Raw genomic sequence first — 23,410 nt, forward strand, 5'->3', positions numbered from 1 at the left:
AATTAGATGACCTACATCACGAGTACAATTTGCACGTTTTAGATTCTTGCCGAATACGGATGCAATCCGGACCAGCACAAGCTAGCCGACTTTTTGAGGATCAATTGACCTATATCCGTACTATAAATTCAGGATTTCTTTCGACCCCGTTGAGTCCCAGGTCTGCAAATACCGCTCAGTAGTATTTCTAAGTACAAATGGCAGAGCATTCGGTTTGGTGAAGCTTGCGAAACTGATGCCATTTCTCGTGATTTTGATAGCCTTGATTGCCATCCACATACCACCTAAAACACCCAGCGTTAATATCACTTCAAGAACAACATGGTTCAGCATCTGACCATCGGTCTCTCACAGTCGCGTACTCTCTCCTCATTGAGCTTGACACTTTCGGCGCTTTGGCAGACCACGAAACAAGCAGCTGAAAAAGGCGTGTCCATTCTTCTTTTCCCGGAGGCGTACCTGGGAGGCTACCCTCGAACCTGCTCATTCGGGACATCTGTAGGCTCACGCTCGGAAAGAGGTCGTGAACAATTCCTCGCATATTTTAAATCTGCTGTTGATCTCGGCGACACACCTGAGGGTGCATGCGATGACTGGATTGAGAACAAGCTCCCACTCAATGGCGACACAGGCCGACGTGGTGACGGCACGCGCCAATATCTCGAGAACGTCGCTCGTGAAACGGGTGTCTTTATTGTGACTGGTGTCGTGGAGAAGGCCGGCGGAAGCTTATACTGCGCGGCGGTTTACGTCGACCCTCGACGTGGTGTTATTGGCAAGCGGCGCAAGATGATGCCGACAGGTTCAGAGCGCCTCATCTGGGCTCAGGGGTCCTCGTCGACGTTAAAAGTCGTTACCACGACCATCAAAGGTGTTAGGGTAGTCATGGGCTGCGCTATCTGCTGGGAGAACTATATGCCCTTGCTGCGATATAGTCTGTACAGTCAGGGTGTGAATCTGTGGTTGGCGCCGACGGCTGACGCACGCGATACTTGGGAGCCGTTGATGCGTGTTGTAGCCTGCGAAGGTCGATGTTTCGTGCTTAGTGCCAACCAGTGCGTCAAGCAGAAGGATCTTCCTAGTTGGATTATCCCCTCAAGGGCAGACGGTGAAGGTCTTGGAGAAACATTAAGTGATCCGTTAAACCCTCCGAAGAGTTCTCGTCTAGTCGGCGACGATGACCACTTCGTATCCGTGGGCGGCTCTTGTATCGTCGGCCCCCAGGGAAAGACGCTCGCTGGGCCGAGTTGGGAGCGAGACAATGATCTACTGTACATCGAGGTGGACTTTGAGGATTGTGAACGAGGTCGCCTTGACTTTGATGCTGTAGGTCATTATTCAAGGCCGGACGCATTCAAGCTTACAGTTGAAGGTTTGGATCTCAATCCACCACCCTGAGAAGCTCTCTGTACCAGGCGGTCCAGTGTGCATAGATAGCTGTGGGAGTGGAGTCCCTAGAATGGTAATCACAATCTAGCTATGGACCCTCGCGGCCTTCGTGCGGCCATCATCTTTCCTAGATGCTTCCTAGCCCTAGGTAGAAGACGCCAGATACGCCGTGTCTAATGCAAGAGATACGAGATCCCGATTTCAAGGTTTGTAGACCACCTAGGTACCATAATCTGGCCTCGTTGCCCTGTTGCGGGGATGGGCTAAGGGCGGGGAAGATGAAGCTTTGCGCCTGGGAGAGCAAGCTAGTTACACAGGACTTAGATAGTAGTCATGCATCACAGGGTCTGCCATGAACTTGACAACCTGCATACTCCTCGCCGTCGTCTACATTGTCACCATCACCGACATCTTGGCCGGCCTCAATCTGGTTGAATTAAACTCATAGTGATCCGAACACATCATGCCGCGAGCATTCCGTGTGCGATTCTCCAACAAAAGCCAATCGGTCGATCCAGCCGTCCACAAGGATGTAGCATCGGATCCGGTGGCGGCGCGAGCCCATCGAAAGAGCCGTCATGGGTGTGAGGAGTGTAGAAGAAAAAGGACCAAATGTGATGAAACCTTACCAAGCTGTTTACGATGTCAACGACGGAAAATCAAGTGCATCATCACAACCCGACCGTCACGCTGGCGTCAGGAATGTCCCGGGGGGCGTCAAGAACTTCTGCTGTCACCACCAACCTCATCGCTGCTCATCGACGCGAAGCTATTTCAATGGTGGCTCGACTATGCGTGCAAGCTGCTAGTACTAGATTCCCAATCAAACCCGCTCTCCTTCCCACTGATTGAGCACCTCGCCATCTCCCCGGCGCTGTGCTTCGCCCTGGAGAGTTTCAGCGCCGGCCACAAAGGTCGTTGGGCACTGGACTCGCGGGTCCAGTTCCTCGAGAAGCGTAGCCTGGCACTGACTCTTTGCCGCTCCGAATTGATCGCCCGACATGTCCCCCTAGAGACCACCTTCTTCACCGTCCTGCTCCTCGGCATCTCGACGCCATTTACAGAGAATGTCGACAACTATGGGAAGGAGCACCTCATCGGCGCACGCGCCATCCTGGCCATCCTCCTGCAACAGGACAAGGTGGTCCACAGTCCGAGGATCGAACAACTTCTCACCTACTATACGTGGTGGGACATGGCTTGCGCCTTCTCCGTAGACCCCTTGGAGCTACCGGCATTGAGCACTGTCGAGGTGCTTTCTACCGTCAGTCGTGCATCTCAGCCGACCAAACCGCGATTCGCTGGCTGCATGGTCGAGATATACCATGTGTTAGGACTCTTACTCCGATACTGCATGCAGCTTCTTCGGGGAGGCGTACGTGATCTGGAGCACGAATTGACGCTGGAACAGGTCTTGACTGGCTGGCACCCAAACAGCAACCGAGAAGAGGACATTCTCTTCGCGGAAGTCTTTCGGAAACATGGCCTCATCATTCTCTACCGCGTCTGCCGAATGGGTAAATTTACCACTGATGGAAACGGCGAGAGTCCGGACGGACGCTCTGCACTCCTGGTCCACATTTATGCCACCGAGATCATCTCCATGGTTCTGCCTCACAAAATGGGAACTGCTTTCTGGAACTCTCTGATCCCACCACTATTGACGGCGGGCGCCGAACTCACCTCTGATGACGAAGCGCTAAGGCACAGCGTAAGAGACGCGTTTTCATCTGTCTGCTCCCAGTGTCAGACCAATACGCTGGAGCGTGCCAAGAATCTTCTGGAGGAGATTTGGCTGCTCCTGGACACCGGCATTGAGATATCCTATCTGGAGTTGATGCTACTGAAAGGATGGAACTTTTCACTAGTCTGAGTTTGAGATGTGTGCTGGTTACTCTGAGCTCACTCTACGCTCGCTTCCTTTCTATATCCGACCTCTTGTCCCATCCGACAACTATCTTGTAAGCATGTCGAGATTTCTAGATTCCATTTGCGGCTTTCTGCATCCTCTTGCCAACGAGCTACGAAAATGAAACCCCCTGCCAATCCTGCCGAACCGAAGACTCGACAAACTCGCGAAAGGGACGCAGACCGGGAAAGAAGAAACGTGTAGCAAAGACCTTGCCGGGCACGTTACCGCCAAAGATCCAGGACGATGTTTTCTTGAAAAGGCTGCCCTCGACAGCATCCTCGCAGCGTCGAGCCCAACCGGACTCGGCCTCTGGGGTGACTTCGACAACGCCGGTGCGTCCCGAACCACTGCGCAAGTCTTCGGATCTTCGAATCGCGCCCATAATCAGGTCTACTTGACTCTCGATCACTGTCGGGTTGTTAGCGAAAGGCGATTGCGGACCAAGGATCATAAACATGTTGGGAAAACCGGATAGCATGACGCCGCAGTAGCTTGTGATGGTTTTGGACCAGTGGTCCCTAATCGTCTGGCCGCAGCGTCCTACAATATGCAGGCGCGTATAGTTACCGTCAAGGGCGTCGAATCCGGTGGCGAGAATTATAATGTCAAACTCACGCTCGATATCGTCACTTGTGGTGATGCCCCGGCCTGTGACGGCGGTGATTGGCTTGTTCTTGACGTCGACCAAATGCACATTGTCTCGGTTGAACTGCTCGTAGTAAAAGTTGCCGCAAATGGGCCTCCGCGCGTAGTGGTCAAGAGGTGAGAGAATGCGAGCCTTTTCCGGATCCTGAACGATCGTGCGGATCTTGCGTCGCACAAAATCGGCCGCAAACTCGTTGGCCTCGAGGTTGGTTGTCAAGTCTTTGAAGCCGCCCAGCATGAACCAGAACCCATTGCCCTCGTCCCAGAGCTCCTCGAAGACTCTTTCCCTTTCCTCAGGAGTCGCAGATGCGAAGGACCGTGTGCTCTCCTCGAATCCGAAAGCAACAACAGACTTGTGAACTTTGTCCCAGAAGTCGGAAAAGTTGGTATTTATGTCTCGCCTCTTCTCGGCCTGGAACTCGCGATAGCCGGCGGGCACAACATACTGGGGGTGGCGGACGAAGCATGTTAAGGAACTCACGTGCGCTGCAATGCTCGTGGTGACCTGAACACCTGTCGATCCCGTGCCAATCAGGGCGACTCGTTTACCGCGAAGATCAAGATCCTTCTGCCATGCAGCAGTATGGACAATTGTGCCTTCAAAGTCCTGCAGCCCTGGAATATCTGGATATATGGGCTGCGATAATAGACCCATGGCCGAGATAAGGTATCGCACGATAAAGATCTGGCCAGTGCTCATGGTCACGCGCCACATGTTGAGTGCTTCGTCAAAGATGGCCGAACGCATTTCCATATTGAATTGCATGTATTTCCTGAGATCGTGCCATTCCACGACATGCCGCAGATAGGAGAGGATCTCCGCCTGGTAGACGTAGTTGTGAGTGAATGGATACTCTTTGTAGTCCTCCTCGTCGAAAGAGAAGCGGTACAGATGGCTGTGGGTATCGCTCATCGCCCCTGGGTACCGATTCCAGTACCAAGTTCCGCCGACATCACCGGCATTGTCCACACAGGCGAAATTCAAACCCAGTTTGCGCAGTGAATAGGAGGCGTAGATGCCGCCAAACCCACAACCTACAACCAGAGCGTCGAGTCGGGTTTCGACATGTTCGGCAGTGCCGTTCTGCATGGTCCCTGTTTCCTATCTTTCGAGTTGTGCTGCGCTTCGACTTTCTGCGAAGTCACATAGCACAGTTGAGACCTCATACCACATGTGGCTGGGAGGAATAGATATACTAGCACTTAAAAATTTAACTTAAGGCACTGGCTCAAATAACTGCACCATGTTGTAAGACAGAGATGCCAACCCAAATAGTTGCCTATTTTGGCACCGTGTTGCGATCATGGACCGCAGCGATGGGCAGCAATAACCGAGATAGCAGTCCTAGAAGCTCAATTCAATTCGCACAGTGGCAAAGTGTCAGGCTTTCGCCACAGGGTATCAGATCTTGAAGAATTAACGGCTCCAATGGCATGGCTGAACACTCTATGAATACTTACTCTTTCGGGTCCCTTTCCGCTGGAGGGGAAACCGTAGGAATGAGACAACACAGCCACCAACTAATTCTTTCCCAACAAGGGGTCGAACCCATAGTGGACCAGGCCAGAGCGGATTAACCTCCCCAATTGCGAGAGATTGAGAAGAGATCGTGAGGAGTGACTGGTTGCTATTTCTCGCGATTCACTGCATCTGGCCTGGATTTTATGCTTTAGGGAAAAGGGGCAGTGAACTCTCAATGATTTCACACAGCTTACACACACCTCTCCAGTAGTTTCTGAAGCTCAAAATGCCCTCATCATCTATGATCGTGCCACATACAAACAGATTGCCGAGAATATAGTGTGGTGAATAGATTATGTACTTATCGCGTGCAAGAGCTTGGAAGAAGCGCTCTAAAATACAGGTTAAACTACAATTACAGCTTCCCTGGCCAGCTTCCAATGAATGAGCTTAGCTACCGACGGATTCAAGTAGGGGGTATATGCAAAGGCGGATTGTTGAACTCCTTCGCTTGAGGTGATCCAAAAATTACACGAGAGCCCTCAATCCCGTTCAATCCAAGGCCAAATGAATATCTGCCAACTCGTAATTTTTACGTCCATATACGCCCCAGAATGTTGCGGCATATATGAGGGCAAAGACCACCATGACTGAAACATAGTTCATGCTGTCTGCGGCGACAGGCAAGAAATAGGGGAAGCTGTAGATCACCAGCGTCAGGAGCGTCCACAAGATTACAACCACGTTAGCCACCAATCCGAACCGAGGCCAGAAAAAGGGACCCTTGTCATGAAAATGATTACGGCCGCGAGCGAGTAATAGCGCCGCTGGAATAGCATACGTGATGTACTGAAGGAGGACGCCCCCAGAGATGAAGGCGTTGAAGGCGGTCAGCGACGCCAGATAGAGGAGTCCACAGAGACCAACCCAGCAGACTCCCCAGAGGGTGGCCCATAGGGGTGTGTAGTAAGGTGCGGGTGCCAGTCTGCTCATGAACGAGTGGAACGGGGTGCCCTTGTCACGACTCAGCGACCATGTGATGCGCGCTTGCCAGGCGTGGGCGCTGGCCAGGGCGTTAATGAGGCAACCGAGCAAGGCCACTCCAAACACGTAGGCGCAGGTGGGATTACCACTGTAAACCAGGTTGAGGAGGGCAATAATGTCGGTAGTCTTTTCAAGATCGAATGCCGCGAAATAGATGCCTAGGGATATCATGACTCCAACCAAGAGCCCCATGCCCGTGATACACATGAGAGCCTTAGGGATGTTCTTCCGAGGCTGCTGGATCTCTTCGGACAGGTGCGTGGCGGCATCTAGACAGGAGAAACTCCAGTTCACACCATTCATCCCAATGAGGAACGCCATGCCGTTGGGCCATCCAGAAAGGTTGAAGTACTCGCCGGCGCCAAAGACCACAGCCGCGGATTGTTTTTGGGAAGACGGTGCCAGTAGGCAGATGAATATAGCCATTGTGACCACGATGACGTAGATTAGAAAACCCTTGGCCAACCTTGGGAGGACGAACTCGTAAATGGTGAGGGAAGCGGCTAGGATGTTGAAGGTTTCCATGGCCAAAAATCCCATCCATCGTTGATACGCAAAGTCTGGCCGGCTTAAAAAGACCATCTGAAAGACGATGTTGGCCGATGCCTGCGCACTCGACGCGCAGATACAAATGACGGCTGCCCATGACAAGATGGCTGTCATGTAGGAGAAGAACCGTCGATGCTTGGCAGGAGAGAGCTGCGCGGCCCAAAAGTATTGGCCACCAGCGTGAGGAAATGCGGAGGTCAGCTCTCCTAAAGTGATGGCGACGCAAAAGGTGACGGCAGCGATGAGGAGCGTCGAGTAAAAGAACAAAGGTCCTGCACCAAAAGCGGTATTCCCTACCACCAGCACCATCGAAATACCAGTATTGGTGATGTTGAAGCCCAGCGAGAGGGCCGACCACATCGTAAAAGGTTTCTTTGGCGTCGCAAGGCGACTCTCAGTTGTTGTCGTTGAGACATCACCAAGGCCAAATTCCTTGTCGACGTTTTGACTGTCGGACTCAGCGATAGCTTTCTCGTGGCCTTGTTCGGACATATCTGCAGGCAGTAGGAAAGTATCAATATCACAAGGTATAGCGAGGTCCTCTTCAAGGATTGCCTGAGATCTTGTTGCTTAGAGGCCCACGTGCGCACGAAGACGGGGGCGAGAGTCATTATACGTCTTTTCTGCTTTGTCGCACCCATGGAAGGTCGATTCCAAGTCCCTCCAACATGGCTTCGGATTGTTGAGGATCCTCCGGTCGAGTCTAATCAATCAGAGTAGGTAGGCCTGGAGGCTCACTGGATCATGTCCACGATGATAAAAGACCTGCCCTTCTTGGGACCAAAACGAAGTCTTATCTGTCCGAGTTTGGATCTGGCCTCTGGCTAGAGGACTTCATCCAAAAATTAGAGTTCCTACTAGATCTAGGCACAATACGGGCCCGGTTAAAGGCCGGTGACTCCAAATGATCATCGGTCCTCGTCCTCGTCCTCTGAATGGTGAATCGAAAGCGGCTAGGGCGTGTTCAGCCCAGAGCGCCCCGCAGCACGGCGATGAGTTTGGCGTTCAAGGCAAGTCCTCGAATTCCTACCGGATTAGGATGCTAAACGGACCAGAGATTCCGGATTCCGGGGTCTTAACCAACTAATGCCGTTGTCTCTAGGCCCATGCCTAACTAAGACACTGTGGGCTCGCCATTACGGAATACTGTCGTTTCTTAGGTTCCATAAACAGCTCTTCCAGCATCACAGAATCTCAGCATCAAGTCAGAGTCTTTAGATGCCCGTCAGAAACTCTGGCGAACATGTTAGAAGCTTTCTCCTTAGCGAGCAAACCCAATCCCTACACCTCTGAAAACTACCATAATCGGTAGCAATCCGCAGACACCTGGATCAAGGATTGACTGAGAGGGGCCACTCAGTTCTCCAGCAACAACGGCTGCAGTCGCTATGGCATATTAGTCTATTTACACATGCCATGGCATTTTGTTTGATCAGACATACAAGCTCAGTACGGTCGCCAATCTATACATCGACCAACCGACAACATCTGCCTTTGATCGATTTTTTATTTTTTGTTTTCTTTTTTTGGAAATTTCGAGACCTCGTCTGGGCGTGACATGGGTTCAATACAGGACGAAGCACGCGTGAACCGCGTGGTGGGCTCGCTGCAAGATAAAGTGGTAAGTCGTTTATCTGCTCACTCGAAACCATCTTCTGCATTCTTTGCGGATCAGTTGGTGCAATGGAAGATATCTGATGCCGGTTGAAGATTGCCATCTCTGGTGCCGCTTCGGGAATGGGAGCTTGCATCGCCCAATTGGTTGCGAGTCGAGGCGCCATCGTGTCACTCTCGGACGTGAATGAATACGGCCTCCAAAACACGCTCAAGTCGCTACCCGGCAAGAATCACATCTACACCTTGGTCGATGTGCGCGATGCGGGTGCGATCGAAGACTGGATTCAACGCACCGTCAAAGAGTTGGGGCGGCTGGACGGTGCAGCCAATTTTGCCGGAGTTCTGTCTTGGGAACGTCGGAATAAGATCCAGGATGAGACGGAGGCCAATTGGGACTTCCACATGAATGTCAATGCGAAAGGCGTCTTTCTGTCTGTGGGCGCCGAGGTCCGACACATGACGGCGGGGGGAAGCATTGTAAGTCGACTTGTCATCACGCTTTCCGCGCTTATTCTTGTCAACAGGTGAATGCCGCCAGCGCCGCAGGCCTCATTGGCTTCCCCACCATGGGACCATACGTGGCCAGTAAACATGCGGTCATTGGTATCACAAGATGCGCCGCAAAGGAAAACCCGCATCTTAGATTCAACTGTGTGGCTCCAGGTATGGCTTCATATTCACACTGGGGTCAGTCCGGTACTGTTCCGCTGACAAACTGCTTGGCAGGAGCAATCGAGACGGCCATGATGCCCGCCGATGAGGACATCAGAGCTGCCGAGATAAGTGGACAAATAATCAAGAGGATTGCAGACCCCATGGAGGTTGCCAATATTGTGGCATTTTTGCTCAGTGACGAAGCTTCATTCGTCACCGGCGCTGTCTACACCGCGGATGGAGGCTGGACAGCATAAGCATGCATTTATGTCGTATTTTCAGAGCATGACTTAGGCAAACCTGGTTTTCCCTGGTTGTGTAGAACTACAAGTAGTCTCCGTCCTAGCCATTCACACTGGCCGACTTGGGTATATCTGTTCCTACTGCCGCCGTCGCCCCAGCATCAACCGGTAAAATCACGCCAGTAATCCATCGAGCCTGTGGCCCAGCAAGAAACCTCACCGATGAGCCGACGTCCCAGCCATTGCCTTCTGTCTTGAGTAGACTCCTATTCTTTCTCGACTCCCTCGCCTCGTCTGCCATCCCTCCAGCATACATCATGGGCGTATAGACCATTCCCGGACATACGCAGTTGACTCTGATGCCATCCGGGGCATGGTTTGCGGCCATCGCTCTCGTCATGTTCACGATCGCGCCTTTAGATGTCGGATAGAGCAAGTGAGGTGTCCCGCCCTTGATACCAGCCACACTCGCCATATTGACGATAGAACCTCTATAGCCCCATTCATTATCGTTCTTGATCATCTCTGGAATCGCATACTTGGCCATCATGACCATGCTCGATACGTTGATTTCCATCGACTTCGTCCACGCAACCATGTCCACATCAACAGCCGTGCCCGGTGCGCCTCCGATGCCCACGCAGTTGAGTAGGATATCCAGCCTGCCGTACTTCTCTACTGTAGCTTTGACAATCTGTGCGCATTCGCTTTCCACGCTCACGTCGGCTTGTAGCGCGATGGCGGCACCTTTCCCCTCGGCTTCGATCATTTCCACCGTGCGTTGTGCTAGTTTAAGGTCTCTGTCGACGCAGACGACACTGCAGCCGTCGTCGGCGAACAGAATGGCAGATGCTCGTCCATTGCCGATCCCATCGCCGTATGCTCCTGCGCCGGTGACAATGGCGACACGGCCCTGGAGAGATCGAGGTGGCTTGGGGAATATGTATTCCATTGCCAACTCCACCTATCGCTTATCAATCTGTCTTTGCTTGCAAGTGCACTGTGTCTGAGCTTGGAAACCTGTTCACGCTATGAGACATGCAACATGGATTTATTCTTGGTGTTTCTTACAAGCAAGAGATGTTCAAGTCAAGTTGCATGCCATGGGGGCTCATTACTCCAAACTTGGGTTCGTCCGAGGCTCGGATCTGAACTTTACATTCTTTCGGATCTGTTCCTCAACGCTCATCTCATTTTGAACGATCATTGGTTATATAGCTACTTGTGTAGTCTTCGTGGTTCTCCATTCAGATTATTGTTATGAACAGCGTCCACTTGGTTGCTTGGACGATTGTTCTCCGTGGCCGTGGCCGTTGCAAGCCCGAGGCTGGCCAACCGATGGCGTTTCGGAACTGGGCAACGCAATTCTCTTACAGGGACCGCCAATTAACCAGCTTTCAACAGATTTAGATATAGGCATTTCCGAAATAGTCCGAGTGAATCGAAGTATGTGATATGATACAAGTAATGACACAAAAGCCCCCATCACTAAGCCATGCCGCGTGAAACAGTGAACATATACTCATGTATCATTCCGTAGGTCCATTGCTCCAGTTTCGTATATATTGACATCCTTCTCTTTATCTCATCCTGCCGAAAGTCATAGACCAAGCGGGTTCTCAGCATTCTGTTCCTTCCCACCAAACGGCTCTTTCATTCTTTGTCCTTCAGCCTCGGCGGCTTTCGCGGGACCGCCTTCTGCGTTTCCATATCCGACACCTGTCTCTTCGCCCCAGGCCTTGCCGCCTTTCATAACGCCGCCGACAAGAGGCTCGACAAGGCCACCGATAGGTCTTCCAAGCGTCTCGAGGCCTTTGCCGGTGTACTTGCTCACCGGTGCAAGCGTCTCTTCAATCTTCTCGCCTGCGGCGTTGCCGTAGCTTTCAGGCTTTGATGCCCAGTGGGCGCCTACTCAAACACTTATCGTTAGCATCGGAGTGTACGCTGGTAATAGACATAATACCTTCGCCTTGACCGTCACCTTGAGGTTGAAGGTTCTCCTTGTCCTCAACGGGACCCTGGTTTTGGGATTCAGGCATGGTTGGGTTACGATTTGGATGGTTACTCTGGTCACTGTTGTCCACGAGGTTGATATAGTTTTCACGTGTGATGCTCATGCTTTGCTCTAGAGGCTCGCTCGCTTACTATATGTAGGAGGAACATGGCGCCACATTGCGCTGAGTGAACCCCTCGCTACATCATAGTCCACATGTGCAACACATTCAGAGCAGGGATTTTGCCAGGCAAATGCGGGATAGCGACCTGGAATTACTCCTCATGCATGACGTAGTGGCGGACAGGGATGGGCGGCAAAGGCATGTAGCACCTTAGACTTGCCACGTTCAACCCCGTGGGCTCTCTCTTAGCTTCGTGTGACACCCCAAATATTGCACCTCCAAACTTGTGCATTGCAGCGTTATGCACTGTATGAGATGCAAGGTATGCTTACCACCGAGCACGTCAAGATGTAATTGGGGCAATAGTCCATGCGACTGGGCTACTAGATTGATACAACCTGACACATGTATTCTGACAGTATTGAGCCCATTGGTCTCGCTAATGAAGGTAGAGGTTGGGTGCATATTGCTGGATGCCTTCTGAAACACCCTCTTGACGCGCGCGAAATCATGCGCAGCAAAAGGGCTGTACAGCCTTGGGCCCTTTTGTCTTAAGGTAGGCTTGTGTCTCGACTCGATATGAAAGAGCTGCCACCGTGAGTTTGAAATGTCCCTTATGCTTCGCTTCCTTCAATCCTGCCTGAATAAACTCACGACAGCAGCATCTTACCATCCCTTCCTCTGCTTGCTTTATGATTTGAGCTCAGGCTGCTGCAATTTTGTGGCAAGGCTGTTGAGACTACCTTCTCCCCGGCCACTCGTTGTTCGGAGGAGCCAGTACGTTTGGAGGAGCCAGTACGTTTATCAGCCCTTAGCCACTTCTCGGCACATCAGGACTTTCGAATTTTGTCCCACTTCGAATTCCTGTCCTGAAATCTGCTTGAAAATCAATCAGGTAGATATTGATTCGGCTGCCACTAGTTATACTGCTATATCATTTGTTTATGGCGATCGCAGCTTGAGCCCGCTTGTCTCTATAACACTGGACGGGTACAACGTCCAAATTCCGCCCAGTCTGCACTCGGTTCTGACACGATTCCGATCTTCTGGACAAAACGCTCAGTGCTTTTGGGCCTCCGCAATATGCATCAACCAAGCAGAGACCGAGGCCGGACTGGCTGAGAAATCGCTACAAGTACGGATGATGGATGAAGTTTACTCCAAAGCCGAAGAAGTCATCGTCGACCTAGGGGACTCAGATGAGGATACCGAAGAGCTACTTCTGGAACTTAACCGCTATCAGCTCATCCCGGAAAGTGTTTGGTTTCAGATCGACATTAAAGCCTCTCAATCGTCGATCGCTCGCAGTATCGAGCTGTGTACAACAATGAAACTTCCAGGACCGACCTCGAAATTTTGGCACACTTTTCGCCGCTTCATGGGTCGGCCGTGGTTTATCAGAGTCTGGATTGTGCAAGAATTTGCTCTCTCTCAGAGAGCACGCTTCATGATTGGTCCACACTTTCGAGACAAAAAATTCCTTCGCAACGCGATTTCACGAGCTGCGAAGCATCTCGAAATCCTCTATCTACAGGACAGATTTTACAATGCCCCCGTGGAACCGAACAAGACTCTTGGCGACGCAATCTGGGACGTACTACCGAAATATCATGCTGTGCATAGGATAAGCCTAACTGCCGAACAAGCGGGCACCTCGAGAAGTCTTTGCGAGCTGCTGGACGCCACTACTACATATTTCAAAGCCACAAAGGACTGTGACAAAGTTTATGCCCTTCTTGGCATGGTGACAGATGCAACGATCAAATCAGATATAGTCGTGGACTACAATGAGTCGCTGGCAAATCTCATGCTTCGAACAAGCCAGTATCTCATTCAACGTCAAGCTAGAAACTATGTGCTCTACCACTCCGTCGGCGATCGTCCTGGCTACTCGTCCTGGACGATCAACCTGCAAGGTCCTCCTGATGGATTGCCCCACCTCATCAACCCCGATGGCGCACTCAAGTATGGCGATTTCACTGCTGGTGGTCTGTCTAGCTATGAGTGCCAACCATCTCAGTCTCGAGCGGGTGGAATAGTAGTTCGAGCTTGTGTGGTCGATGCCATTCATATGGCAATGGCACGAGGTATTCCAAGTAACTCTGAGCTGTCTACTCAGGAGGACCTTGCATCGCATGCGAAATGGAAGCTTCATGCCGTCAAATGGATGCTTGATGTCGTACCCACCCAGTCGCTCCCGCTGCATGAGTTCACGAAACTATGCTGGCGAGTAATTGTAGCGGATCTGATAATGCCGAGTGAAGGTGAGGGTCGTGGCTATTGCCGCATGCGAGACTGGCCTGGATCCGCACGATGTCTGGACACCGTAAACACAATCTTCCGAGCAGTGTACCAAAAATGGACTGGAGAACTACCGGCATCATACACGATGGACTTGACTTCTACACAGTTGAATGATATCCGGATCTACGGCGACAGCATGTCACACACGACTGGGCGGAAGTTGGCCATGAGCCACAAATTAAACGGAGCTTGTCTGGTGCCGTCTGATAGCAGAATTGGAGACCACATTGTCGTTGTTCAAGGCTGCCAAATGCCTTTCATTATGAGACTCGATTGCGATGAGAAGGGCGACTATTATCGTCTTGTCGGCTGTGCTTATGTGCATGGCGTTATGGATGGGGAGATTATGCAAGGACAAGACTGGAATTTCAAGGATCTGGAAATTTGTTAGATGGTCTACTATGGCATGGTTGTTCTTGGACGGTTGAAACAACAGCCATGCCATTTCATCGGGATAGATTGTCCATCGTGCGAGGATCTCTGAGAGAATGAGACTGCAACCACTCTGACGAACCAAGTGATTCTTTTCTTGGAGTTACAAGAAATTAATACTTCGCAACTCCTGACGAGCTGTTATGTGCGACGTAAAATCTAAAACTGGCAACAGACTCAATAGGTTGCAAGAGACAATTCCGTATCTCGTAGAGGCGTGACTGGATGGGTATATTCCACTCCCTTGTGGGTACGAGGGTTAGTGAGCATATCTACCACGTTGTCGGTCCAAAGGTCTCTCCCTCAGCCACTGTCTTCCTTCTCGCCATGCCCAAGTAATCCTGTGAAGCAGTCAGTATCGAAAAAGTCCAATAGGTTGTCAACGGGTTGACTTACCAAAGTCTCGAACACCTGGACATTTCCCCACCACTGGGGAACCGTCACATTCGGCAGGGTAATTGCGAAGAAGACAACCAGTGTACAAATAACCAGGCCCGAGTCCAGTGCCGCAGAAGTGATGTAGTTGTACTGCTTCCACCATCCATTCCAGCGGCGTTGGATGAAGTAATTGAAAGTCAAACCCACGACTGCCCAGGTAGAAAAGTTCAATGGCGTAGCCGGAGGCAACCAACCCATGGAGCCGAGTATCACAGGAGCATTCAGGTATCGGACGAACGATCTGGGGTACTTCCAAAGCGCAAGGTAGAAGATGACTGGCAGAATGGCTCCTGCGAGCCAGAAGAAATGGATGTTCGAGTACATCGAGTTGGAGCCCAGGACGCGTGCAGGGCCAATGACACCCCAGACTATCGAAGATGAGAAGAAAGTACTACCGTTCGGGCAGGTGAAGTGACTTGGCTGAGTTGGAGTGCAGATCTCGCTGATATTGCCCAAAGCCCAGTTCATCACAGATATCTGCACAAATACAGCCCACGTAGCTGCAACGACCTGACAGGCGAATGTCGTCCTGGGAGGAATCTTCATGTAGTGAGCCATCTTCAGATCACCACTGAAGACTTGTGCTTGACCGAGGACGATGGTGCTAAACACCTTGAAGATCATGTTGCCTATGGGTCGTCCAGGGATTATGTAGCCTGCCAAGAATGGTGAAAGCACATTCAAGGAGATCTGGATGTTTGTCATGCCATAAATCATACACAAAGGAATGATGAAGATGAAGGCAAGAAGACACGAGAGCAGGAACGACCACCATGGCATGTTGGTCTCGAATCCAAGGACTGTGGCCAATCCGAAAGCCATGGCAACCACCCAGAGAACTCCATACCACCAATCCGGTGCCTCAGGATATTTCTTCATCATCTTGAAATGGATGTCGGGCTCTTGGTTGCGAGCCTCCTTGAAGCGATACCAAATTTCCTTGCGGTGGAAGAGGATAGTGTGAACAAGCGAGGCAGTCAGCCCGGCAAAGGACAATCCGTAATTCAGAAAGAAGGTCGGTGCCAGGAAAATGGGTGAATAGGTCTTGTACTTCTCCAAGTCGAGCGTGAATTCAGGTGTGAGGATCTTGGTCACATTATATCTCGTCGCGGTATTGTCAAAGGTACGAGATGTGTTGATTGGTAAATAGTCGGAGTAGAACGCACCACTGTACGCAATTCCAAGAGCAGGAATGATCATGACGAGCACCAATCCTACCAGTAAATTGAAGTGAGCGTGCCAGGGTGAAAGTAAAGGACTTTGAATGTAGCCCGAGATTTGCGTCCAGTCAAACGTGATTGGGATCAGGGACAGCCCAGTAAATCCGCCAAACAGCTGGTTGACGACAACGTTCTCAGGCTTGATCCATGTCGCAAACGCGAAAACGGATAACCCTTGCCAAAGGACACCAGGAAACCAATAGTATGCGAACATGCCACAAGTAAGATAGATGAAATATCGGTATTGAGAAATCTTCCATCCGTTTGTCTCAGAAGGTTCGGCTTTACGCTTATCATGTAAGGCGTACAGGAGAGATGTTGTGCCGAATTGACCAGGCCAGATCATTGCTGCAGGCCACACGAGAAATCTTCGAAACATGCCGGACAACGCGATACCAATAAGCTGGCTCGACAGGGTGAAGAGCAGGGCGAATCCCCAACCCATCGGATGATTGTAGAGGGACTTGGCTTGAAGTGCTTCCAACGCATTCGTGCTGTATGCATAATCTGAAGTTATCTTTGCCATCAATGCAATCACAGTATGCTCCTTCACACTGAATCGCCCTGGATTGAGCGTCCATTCTAGCCCGAAGGTGTTGAACTTGTGCATAGGCATGACCTTCGCCCAGAAATGGCCGATAGGATATGTGATAATGATGACCACAACAGCCGGGATAGCAATTGAGGGAGATCTCATACTGAGGAACATGTTGATGCCAGTGACGAGGGTCGACATGGTCATTCCTATGATCCATGCACGCAGAGTGTTTGTGTATTCGCCATCGTCGATATCTCGCACGGCGGCCTGAACCTCGAGATACGGGGATTTCTCTATCATCTCCTTTTCAACCTCAAACATAGTCTCAGGTTCTCCGACATGCAGTGCCTGAGATATGGCGTCCGCCTTTGCTTGGGGCAGATTGGGATCCCATTGATGCGCTTTTTGGAATTTCTCAATCTCTTCATGCCTCTCGGTTTCTGAGAGGGCGATTGAACCTCTCACAGGATGAATTTGCCCATCTCCTCTGGAGATTGTTGGTTCGATTCCAGCATCGAGGTTCTTTTGATCCATTGCTGGAGGCTTTCTAGAATGGCTAGGAGATCCACCTCCACATATGAGGCTGGGGCGACTTCGCAGGATATTTGTACTTATCTGCGGCAGTTCACTGAGAGACAAGTTTATCTCCACCACTATCAGGTGCCATCGGGATGGCCTGCCGATCCGTGATTGACATGTTACATCGCATTATCATAAAAGATCGCTTAGTTCAGTTTATGCTCGGTAGGATAGGGATGTAGTGAGGGGTTGAACTATACCAAATAAGTGCACTTGTCGAACATGTAACCTGATCTCGCAGATGACCGCTCGTTGTCTTACGGGGGCCGTTGAGAGTGGAATCCACTTAGATTAGGATCTTCCAAGACGGGTAAATTGACTGAGCCAACCAGAATTCTCAAGTTTTGAATGATAGTGCTCTTAATTGACCAAGGTGGCCAACTTCGGGGTAGCGCCAAAGGGCCAGGAAGCAGCACCGGTGCTGTTTCTAGTTGGTATCGAATAGTGACCTATACCAGGGAAGATAGCGTAAAGTCATTGTCCCTTCCAAAGCCGATGATAGGGCCTTCAACCTAAACAATAATAGCGCATTGCCATAACTGGACATGGAAGGTCTTAAGGTTGGCAAGACACCTAGTTAGTTAAGTATGCATACCGGCTCGTTTGGGGGTACCGGGTCCGGGCCCGTGCTCATACCCCTACATCTTCTGATTGACCTTAGTCCAGGTAGGAAGGTCGCCCATACGGCTTGCAGATAACTGATGGCCACAATCATAATATTATCTGACACTGGGCAGTGTCCAGAATCCACAACCCTAACTAGCGCTTAGGAAAGATGAGTCTTGCATTCGTGGTAGTCTCAAATGACTAGTTCTTCTCATAGAATTTCCAGGAAGGCCTAAAATCAGGATCGATCGGAAAATTCCGCACCAGTGCTCGTAGAACCTCTATGGGCATTTCGTTCTCATGTAACACCTTATCGTGGAACTCTTTCTCGGTCATTTGCCCACTTTGTAAGACTTCTGCACGGAGCGCATAAAGCTGCAACGCCCCCAGCATGTATCCGGCCTGGTAGAGTGGTGAATAGTCACCATTGAAAGATCGGCGTACTTCTCCAGTGGCTGTGGCGCGTTCATGACCGACCTTGTCTACCAGAAAGTCGATGCATTCTTGAGGAGTCATCTCTCCAAGGTGAAACTTGATCGAAAAGATAATGCGAGCGCATCGATGCATCCGCCAGAACAACATGCCGATTCGATTTTCTGGTGTTCCTGGAAAGCCCTTGTCCCAAAGGATGAATTCCCAGTACAATGCCCAACCTTCCATCCAGAAGGGAGTGTCAAAGATACGGCGATAGGGACGATGGCGTTTGATCATATGAAACTGCAAATGGTGACCTGGAATGAGCTCATGGAAGACAGTGGATCTTGAGAGAGGGATGCTGTTACCACGCATAGACATGAGTTTGTCCTCGTGTGACATTTTGTCCGTCGGGTATGACACCTGCATAGTATTCCCCCCAAGGAAGAAAGGGTTGGCCTTTTGTCGTTCCGGAGATATCATCAACATTCGCCAGGTCTCTGCAATTTCGGGAACGGTGACAAGATCGTGGTCTTTCACATAGTTTGTTGCTTCAATCGCTAGGTCATGGATGCCGTATATCTGCTGGCCAGGCCCAACATACATGTTTTTCACATGCTCGAGCGCTTTGCGCCAATCGGACCCGTAGCCCATCTCGCAGGATGCTTTCTTGGCCTCGACCTCGCACCATTGATATTCCATTTCACCGATGTGAATTAATTCTTCAGGTGAGTAGGCGATCTTTTCGAAATCGAGGTCGGCCAGAATTCCGTCCCGACCAATTGGCTCCCCAATGATGGGATCCTTCACGGAGTCATCGAAACCAACTAGATCCGTTTGAATACAGGCAATGAGGATGCTGAGATTCTCCTGGAAAGTTGCGTAGGGTTGCGAAACCCACCAACTGTAGAGAGGTTCATATCCGAGATAGAAATTGTGCCAATCGCGGAGGACTGAACTCAGCTCTTCGAGTTTGTAAGCAGTGCGATATGCAATAGTGCGCTCGATTTTCCCCCTAAAGATACCACTCGAGATAGCCTGTTTGAGGTCGCGGGCGCTGTTGTCTGCTCGAGTGAAAAGCGCGGCAACTTCTTGGAAATCGAGCTTTTGAATCCGTTGTCGTGCTTCGAAAAGTTCGATGATTATGAACGCAAATGATCCAACGAGTTTGAGTACCTCGTCATCTTTTACCTTATCGGACCTCAACCTTTGCAGCGAGCTCTTCAGATAGTTATTCAGCAGAGCATAATCAACCTGACCTGCTTGGTTGAGCTTTCCGAATGTGATATTCGAAAGTTCCTCCAATTTCTTCTCAAGATAGTGTTCGACCTTCTGGAAGCGCGTTGGCGACAGAGTTATGTTGTAGAACTTCTTCAGCTCACCGAGGTCTTCCTTTACTGTTTGAATAATTGTTGGCATCGTTTCCTGATCAACGGGAACAGCTTTGCTGTTGACATCCTCCTCCACCTTGACCTTACCAGGAAGGTTGGGATGCTGATGGGCTCCCGGCACTTTGCGCAGGGAAACCATTATGATATGCAAGAAACACAAGTAGAGTGGACGAATGAATACACAACAATTTACTGGCGTGGCATGGCAGACGTAAATCTGGGATATGAAATCGGGGAGAGAAGATCAGCCACCTATTCAGGTATCTACCAACCAAGGCCAGTCAAGGAGACTTAGGGCTGCCAAAGCCGGAGGCGCCTGTCGCTGCGCCCGTCGCTGCGCCCATGGGCCATGCTGCGGGACATGAATTATCTGAGGAAGCTACCCCTCTAGGATATCTACCATGCCCGCCATCAATCGGGAATGTCCCTCAGGACTCCGAACTCTGACTAGGCTAGGTAACTACCTACCTAGATACCTAAGGTGATAAGGGAATGAGAGACCTTGGGGTTGCCTCCAGGCGCCTCAGCCCCGCGTGGCTCCAACTACAGGCGGCTGATTTGTTCCATTAATCTCCCTCGCTCCCAACCGTCTAACTTAGTATACTGATCAAGGATTTCTAACGGCCCCAGTTAGTATCACGGCCCGTTCCATCTCCTGTCACTTACTGGCAGGGCATTGCATTTCTTTTTATGCTGGGTTCAAGTGGTGCCACACATTCGTTCGTTCGCGTAGTCGACAAACGATCGAACGAGGGTTTCATATGTAGTCAAACATCGAGCTTCCCTTCCTGGCCAAAACGATTTTGTTTAGCTTCCAGCATGTTCTTGACTTCATATCAGCACGCATGCCATGTTAAAAAGATGTCACCTACTGACTGGGTGCGAAGCATGGCAGGCTTTTCCTTCTCCAAAGACCTTGACCCCCTATTAGGGCAGCCCTGTGAACATTTGTGAGCAATTGGTTGTTTGGATCCAGCTTGTGAAGCGCTGCTATCCAGCATGACTCCTCTCGAGCGATTTTCACGGAACTCGAGAGCTGTGATATATCAAAGCTGACTGTCTCTTGAAACTACACAAGTCGCAAGCCACTCCGACCCATGGCGTTGTTTACCTCAGCATGAGCACATATCTCACGTTTGAGGTGATGACTTCGATCTTAGATGAAATCTTCACCTTCGTGCCAATCACTTGGCATATCACGTTCGTTGGCTGGCATTGAACAATGATACCATCTTGTTTGAGGTACGCTCCATCGCAGAGATCGGGGTTGAAACATGGCACGCAGCCATCATGACACAGGAGAAACTATTTAAACGACGGTAGGTGCAACATGATGGGTGTTCTCGATCAAACCAAAATCCTTCTCGAACTCAATCTCATTCTACCAGAAACACCATCGCAGATTTTCATCCAAGTTTTGACCGCCAAAAGAAAAATGGGCGCCGTTCACTCCCAACCGGTCCTAGAGGAAGCCGATCCCTAGACCCTCAATCGCCGGTTGACGAACATGAGCATTGTTCGGACGACAAGTGGACGAGGATACACGATGATACATGTCGCGAAGATGAACCAGAGGAGATCTTGGAGCTTCCCAGGGACGAAGCAAAGGAGCATTGACGGCGGCGACGAAGGGGCAGTTGGGTGAGAGATCCACGGCCAAGGAATTCCAATCTACAAGGAGTCATTATTCGCGAGAAGCTGGTCAACGTGCAGTGTGGCTATCATATAGGTTCACTAGAGTTCGATTACCTATAGCATGTCAGTCATAGAAAGGCATCAGTTATCGGCGGCAGAGGAGAACGACAAATCAAATAGCAGCGTGGACGTTTCTTCATTTTCAAGGTACTAAAGCGTGGCTCAGAGACTGCTTTCGAGGGTTGGACTTGTAACCAGCACTTATAATTGTGATCCCAGAACCGCAAATCAGGTGTTCAGAAGCCGAAAGGCCGCCTTTGGGTATTGCAAAAGGCTCCGAATGTCGAGATCGTCCGAGTGATATCGGTCCAAGTACATGCAAATCGCTCGGCCCTCCAGATAAGTCCGTGGACGCAGCCACCACACCCCCAGTTGACTAGCTCTCATATACCAGTACGCCAATATCAAGAGGGCGCGTGGATCCTTACAGCCCAGTAAAGCTTTGAATTCTGCCGTCATGTTAGTGAAACCCCAAAACTCCATGATGACCTGCACAGGATGGCATAGCGGGTCGAGAACCCTTGCGAGACGGACGATGGCGTCGCGGTAGTGGTTGATCTCGTCGGTGTCGGTATCTGACAGGTTGTACAAACGGATAAAGGGAAGAGGAAGTTGTTTGAAGTTTGGTCCAGTGCGCAGCGTGAATTCTGTCTCTGGATGGAGAATGACAGTCAAAGCACTGAAGAACGGGTCATCGTGGAGTAAACTCGTGATATTAAAGATCTCGCGTTTTCCTTTTCCTATCTTAATCCAGTCGATCGTGGGAGTCGAATTTGGCCGCAGTGGCCACACGTCTTCGGCACTTTCGCCATCAACTTGTGCGAAGACAATGATGCTAAGCAGGGCTGAGGCAACCCAGAGCCCAGCCTGTTCCGCCACTTGCATCGGGAGGGCGAGTTGCTTCTGCAGGGTCGCGGCAGCTTGGTAACAGTGGTACGTTTCCCTGCTAGATGGTCCACCGCTGAACACGGGCGATAGGAATCGATCGTGCATTAAAGTCAGTGTTAGTAAAGTGTGCATGAGATAAGAGCTCTGTGATTGGATGAGTAATGGTCTTCATTGGTGGTCCGTCATTGATAGACAGCAGATAGGCCTACCGTATGTGCGAGGGTGATGATCTCATTCTGGTAGATCTTTAGGCGCTTGCCGTCACTAACGGTGAGAGAGGTTCGGTTGCGGAATCTCCTCAGCACCTGTTCATGCTCGCTGATTCGATAGGGCAAGTATGAAGGAAGGACAGTCTCCGTGATTAAGACCCCAGAAAGGGCGGCTGCTTCCACCTTGAGATGCAGGTCAAGATTCGTGCCATCGTAATTACACATCACTCCATAAGAACCACACTTCCGGCATTGCGGTTTGGTTTCATCGCACTAGAGGCAAAGTTCAGCCAGGGAAGACTCAGCAATACCAATTCAATATCTGTACCTTCACACTGCGGAGTTTGCAATTTCGGCATCCCTGCTTGGATTTGGAGTGTGCCTTGATCCGTCGCTTGCCTGAGGTGACGGGCCACGTTTGGACTTGGCTTTGGACTGTCATCGGATTCGACAAGCCGGCCAGATGAGCTAGTGTGATGCCAGTTTCGTGGGCGCGCAGAATCCGAAGTGTAGCTAGCTGATGATATCGCGAAATGAATGTGGCTAGTACTGGAAGGATAAATTTGTCATGGGAGAAGAATTAACAATACTAGAGCCCGAAAGACAGATCTTCGCTCACAACTCGACCATCAATGCGGAAAACAGGCATACGAAAATCGATATACCAATCGGGGAGTTCTTGTCTTGAATGACGTGCAGGATATATGTCAACAAACCAATGACAGTCCTGAAAGCGCAAGAAAGTTGAGAAGTCATCCAAAATTGAACCTGGATCGATATTGACATGAGGCATAAGTGTGTCGTTGCGTTCGATGGTGGAGGAGTGTGGTCGGACATAGTCGTACATTGCACCCAGATCATTGGCTAGGCTTAAGGCGTCCCAAAGGCATTGCGGCACATCAATCTGGCCGCTTTCTTCCCTAAGACTCCACCTGATACGCGTGGTTGGACTCTCTTGCGCAGTGTGGCTTGCAATTGGAATGGGAGCTAACCGGCGCTCGGATTCGAAGCCTTTTAGGGTTGTAAACTGCGACAGGGGTTCGGGTTTCCAGAGAACATTTGAAG

The 23,410-nt window shown here is 50.6% G+C and overlaps 11 protein-coding genes across 11 annotated transcripts; 4 read left to right on the forward strand and 7 right to left on the reverse strand.

Moving 5' to 3' along the window:
* Window positions 1-321: 321 nt before the first annotated feature.
* On the forward strand, window positions 322-1,398 carry LTR84_003852 (uncharacterized protein; the record flags this gene model as incomplete). Its single annotated transcript, XM_064847435.1, has 1 exon — window positions 322-1,398. The coding sequence occupies one exon, from the start codon at window positions 322-324 to the stop codon at window positions 1,396-1,398; it is 1,077 nt and encodes a 358-aa protein (XP_064705156.1).
* Window positions 1,399-1,852: 454 nt separating this feature from the next.
* Window positions 1,853-3,262, forward strand: LTR84_003853 (uncharacterized protein; the record flags this gene model as incomplete). The annotated part of the gene is made up of 1 exon (XM_064847436.1): window positions 1,853-3,262. One exon carries the CDS (start codon window positions 1,853-1,855, stop codon window positions 3,260-3,262), a length of 1,410 nt encoding a protein of 469 aa, XP_064705157.1.
* A 148-nt stretch (window positions 3,263-3,410) lies between these two features.
* LTR84_003854 (uncharacterized protein) lies at window positions 3,411-5,036 on the reverse strand (the record flags this gene model as incomplete). The annotated part of the gene is made up of 1 exon (XM_064847437.1): window positions 3,411-5,036. One exon carries the CDS (start codon window positions 5,034-5,036, stop codon window positions 3,411-3,413), a length of 1,626 nt encoding a protein of 541 aa, XP_064705158.1.
* A 924-nt stretch (window positions 5,037-5,960) lies between these two features.
* LTR84_003855 (uncharacterized protein) lies at window positions 5,961-7,493 on the reverse strand (the record flags this gene model as incomplete). The annotated part of the gene is made up of 1 exon (XM_064847438.1): window positions 5,961-7,493. The coding sequence occupies one exon, from the start codon at window positions 7,491-7,493 to the stop codon at window positions 5,961-5,963; it is 1,533 nt and encodes a 510-aa protein (XP_064705159.1).
* Window positions 7,494-8,559: 1,066 nt separating this feature from the next.
* On the forward strand, window positions 8,560-9,529 carry LTR84_003856 (uncharacterized protein; the record flags this gene model as incomplete). The annotated part of the gene is made up of 3 exons (XM_064847439.1): window positions 8,560-8,622; window positions 8,712-9,095; window positions 9,143-9,529. 3 exons carry the CDS (start codon window positions 8,560-8,562, stop codon window positions 9,527-9,529), a joined length of 834 nt encoding a protein of 277 aa, XP_064705160.1.
* An 85-nt stretch (window positions 9,530-9,614) lies between these two features.
* On the reverse strand, window positions 9,615-10,466 carry LTR84_003857 (uncharacterized protein; the record flags this gene model as incomplete). The annotated part of the gene is made up of 1 exon (XM_064847440.1): window positions 9,615-10,466. The coding sequence occupies one exon, from the start codon at window positions 10,464-10,466 to the stop codon at window positions 9,615-9,617; it is 852 nt and encodes a 283-aa protein (XP_064705161.1).
* Window positions 10,467-11,114: 648 nt separating this feature from the next.
* Window positions 11,115-11,553, reverse strand: LTR84_003858 (uncharacterized protein; the record flags this gene model as incomplete). Its single annotated transcript, XM_064847441.1, has 2 exons — window positions 11,115-11,422; window positions 11,478-11,553. 2 exons carry the CDS (start codon window positions 11,551-11,553, stop codon window positions 11,115-11,117), a joined length of 384 nt encoding a protein of 127 aa, XP_064705162.1.
* A 1,222-nt stretch (window positions 11,554-12,775) lies between these two features.
* Window positions 12,776-14,326, forward strand: LTR84_003859 (uncharacterized protein; the record flags this gene model as incomplete). Its single annotated transcript, XM_064847442.1, has 1 exon — window positions 12,776-14,326. The coding sequence occupies one exon, from the start codon at window positions 12,776-12,778 to the stop codon at window positions 14,324-14,326; it is 1,551 nt and encodes a 516-aa protein (XP_064705163.1).
* Window positions 14,327-14,639: 313 nt separating this feature from the next.
* On the reverse strand, window positions 14,640-17,097 carry LTR84_003860 (uncharacterized protein; the record flags this gene model as incomplete). The annotated part of the gene is made up of 2 exons (XM_064847443.1): window positions 14,640-14,708; window positions 14,764-17,097. 2 exons carry the CDS (start codon window positions 17,095-17,097, stop codon window positions 14,640-14,642), a joined length of 2,403 nt encoding a protein of 800 aa, XP_064705164.1.
* Window positions 17,098-17,949: 852 nt separating this feature from the next.
* On the reverse strand, window positions 17,950-19,692 carry LTR84_003861 (uncharacterized protein; the record flags this gene model as incomplete). Its single annotated transcript, XM_064847444.1, has 1 exon — window positions 17,950-19,692. One exon carries the CDS (start codon window positions 19,690-19,692, stop codon window positions 17,950-17,952), a length of 1,743 nt encoding a protein of 580 aa, XP_064705165.1.
* A 1,784-nt stretch (window positions 19,693-21,476) lies between these two features.
* On the reverse strand, window positions 21,477-23,192 carry LTR84_003862 (uncharacterized protein; the record flags this gene model as incomplete). Its single annotated transcript, XM_064847445.1, has 4 exons — window positions 21,477-22,280; window positions 22,346-22,618; window positions 22,674-22,858; window positions 23,114-23,192. 4 exons carry the CDS (start codon window positions 23,190-23,192, stop codon window positions 21,477-21,479), a joined length of 1,341 nt encoding a protein of 446 aa, XP_064705166.1.
* Between the last annotated feature and the right edge of the window lie 218 nt (window positions 23,193-23,410).

The sequence above is a fragment of the Exophiala bonariae genome, assembly GCF_035927105.1.
Source record: "Exophiala bonariae strain CCFEE 5792 chromosome Unknown scaffold_17, whole genome shotgun sequence".
NCBI lineage: Eukaryota > Fungi > Ascomycota > Eurotiomycetes > Chaetothyriales > Herpotrichiellaceae > Exophiala > Exophiala bonariae.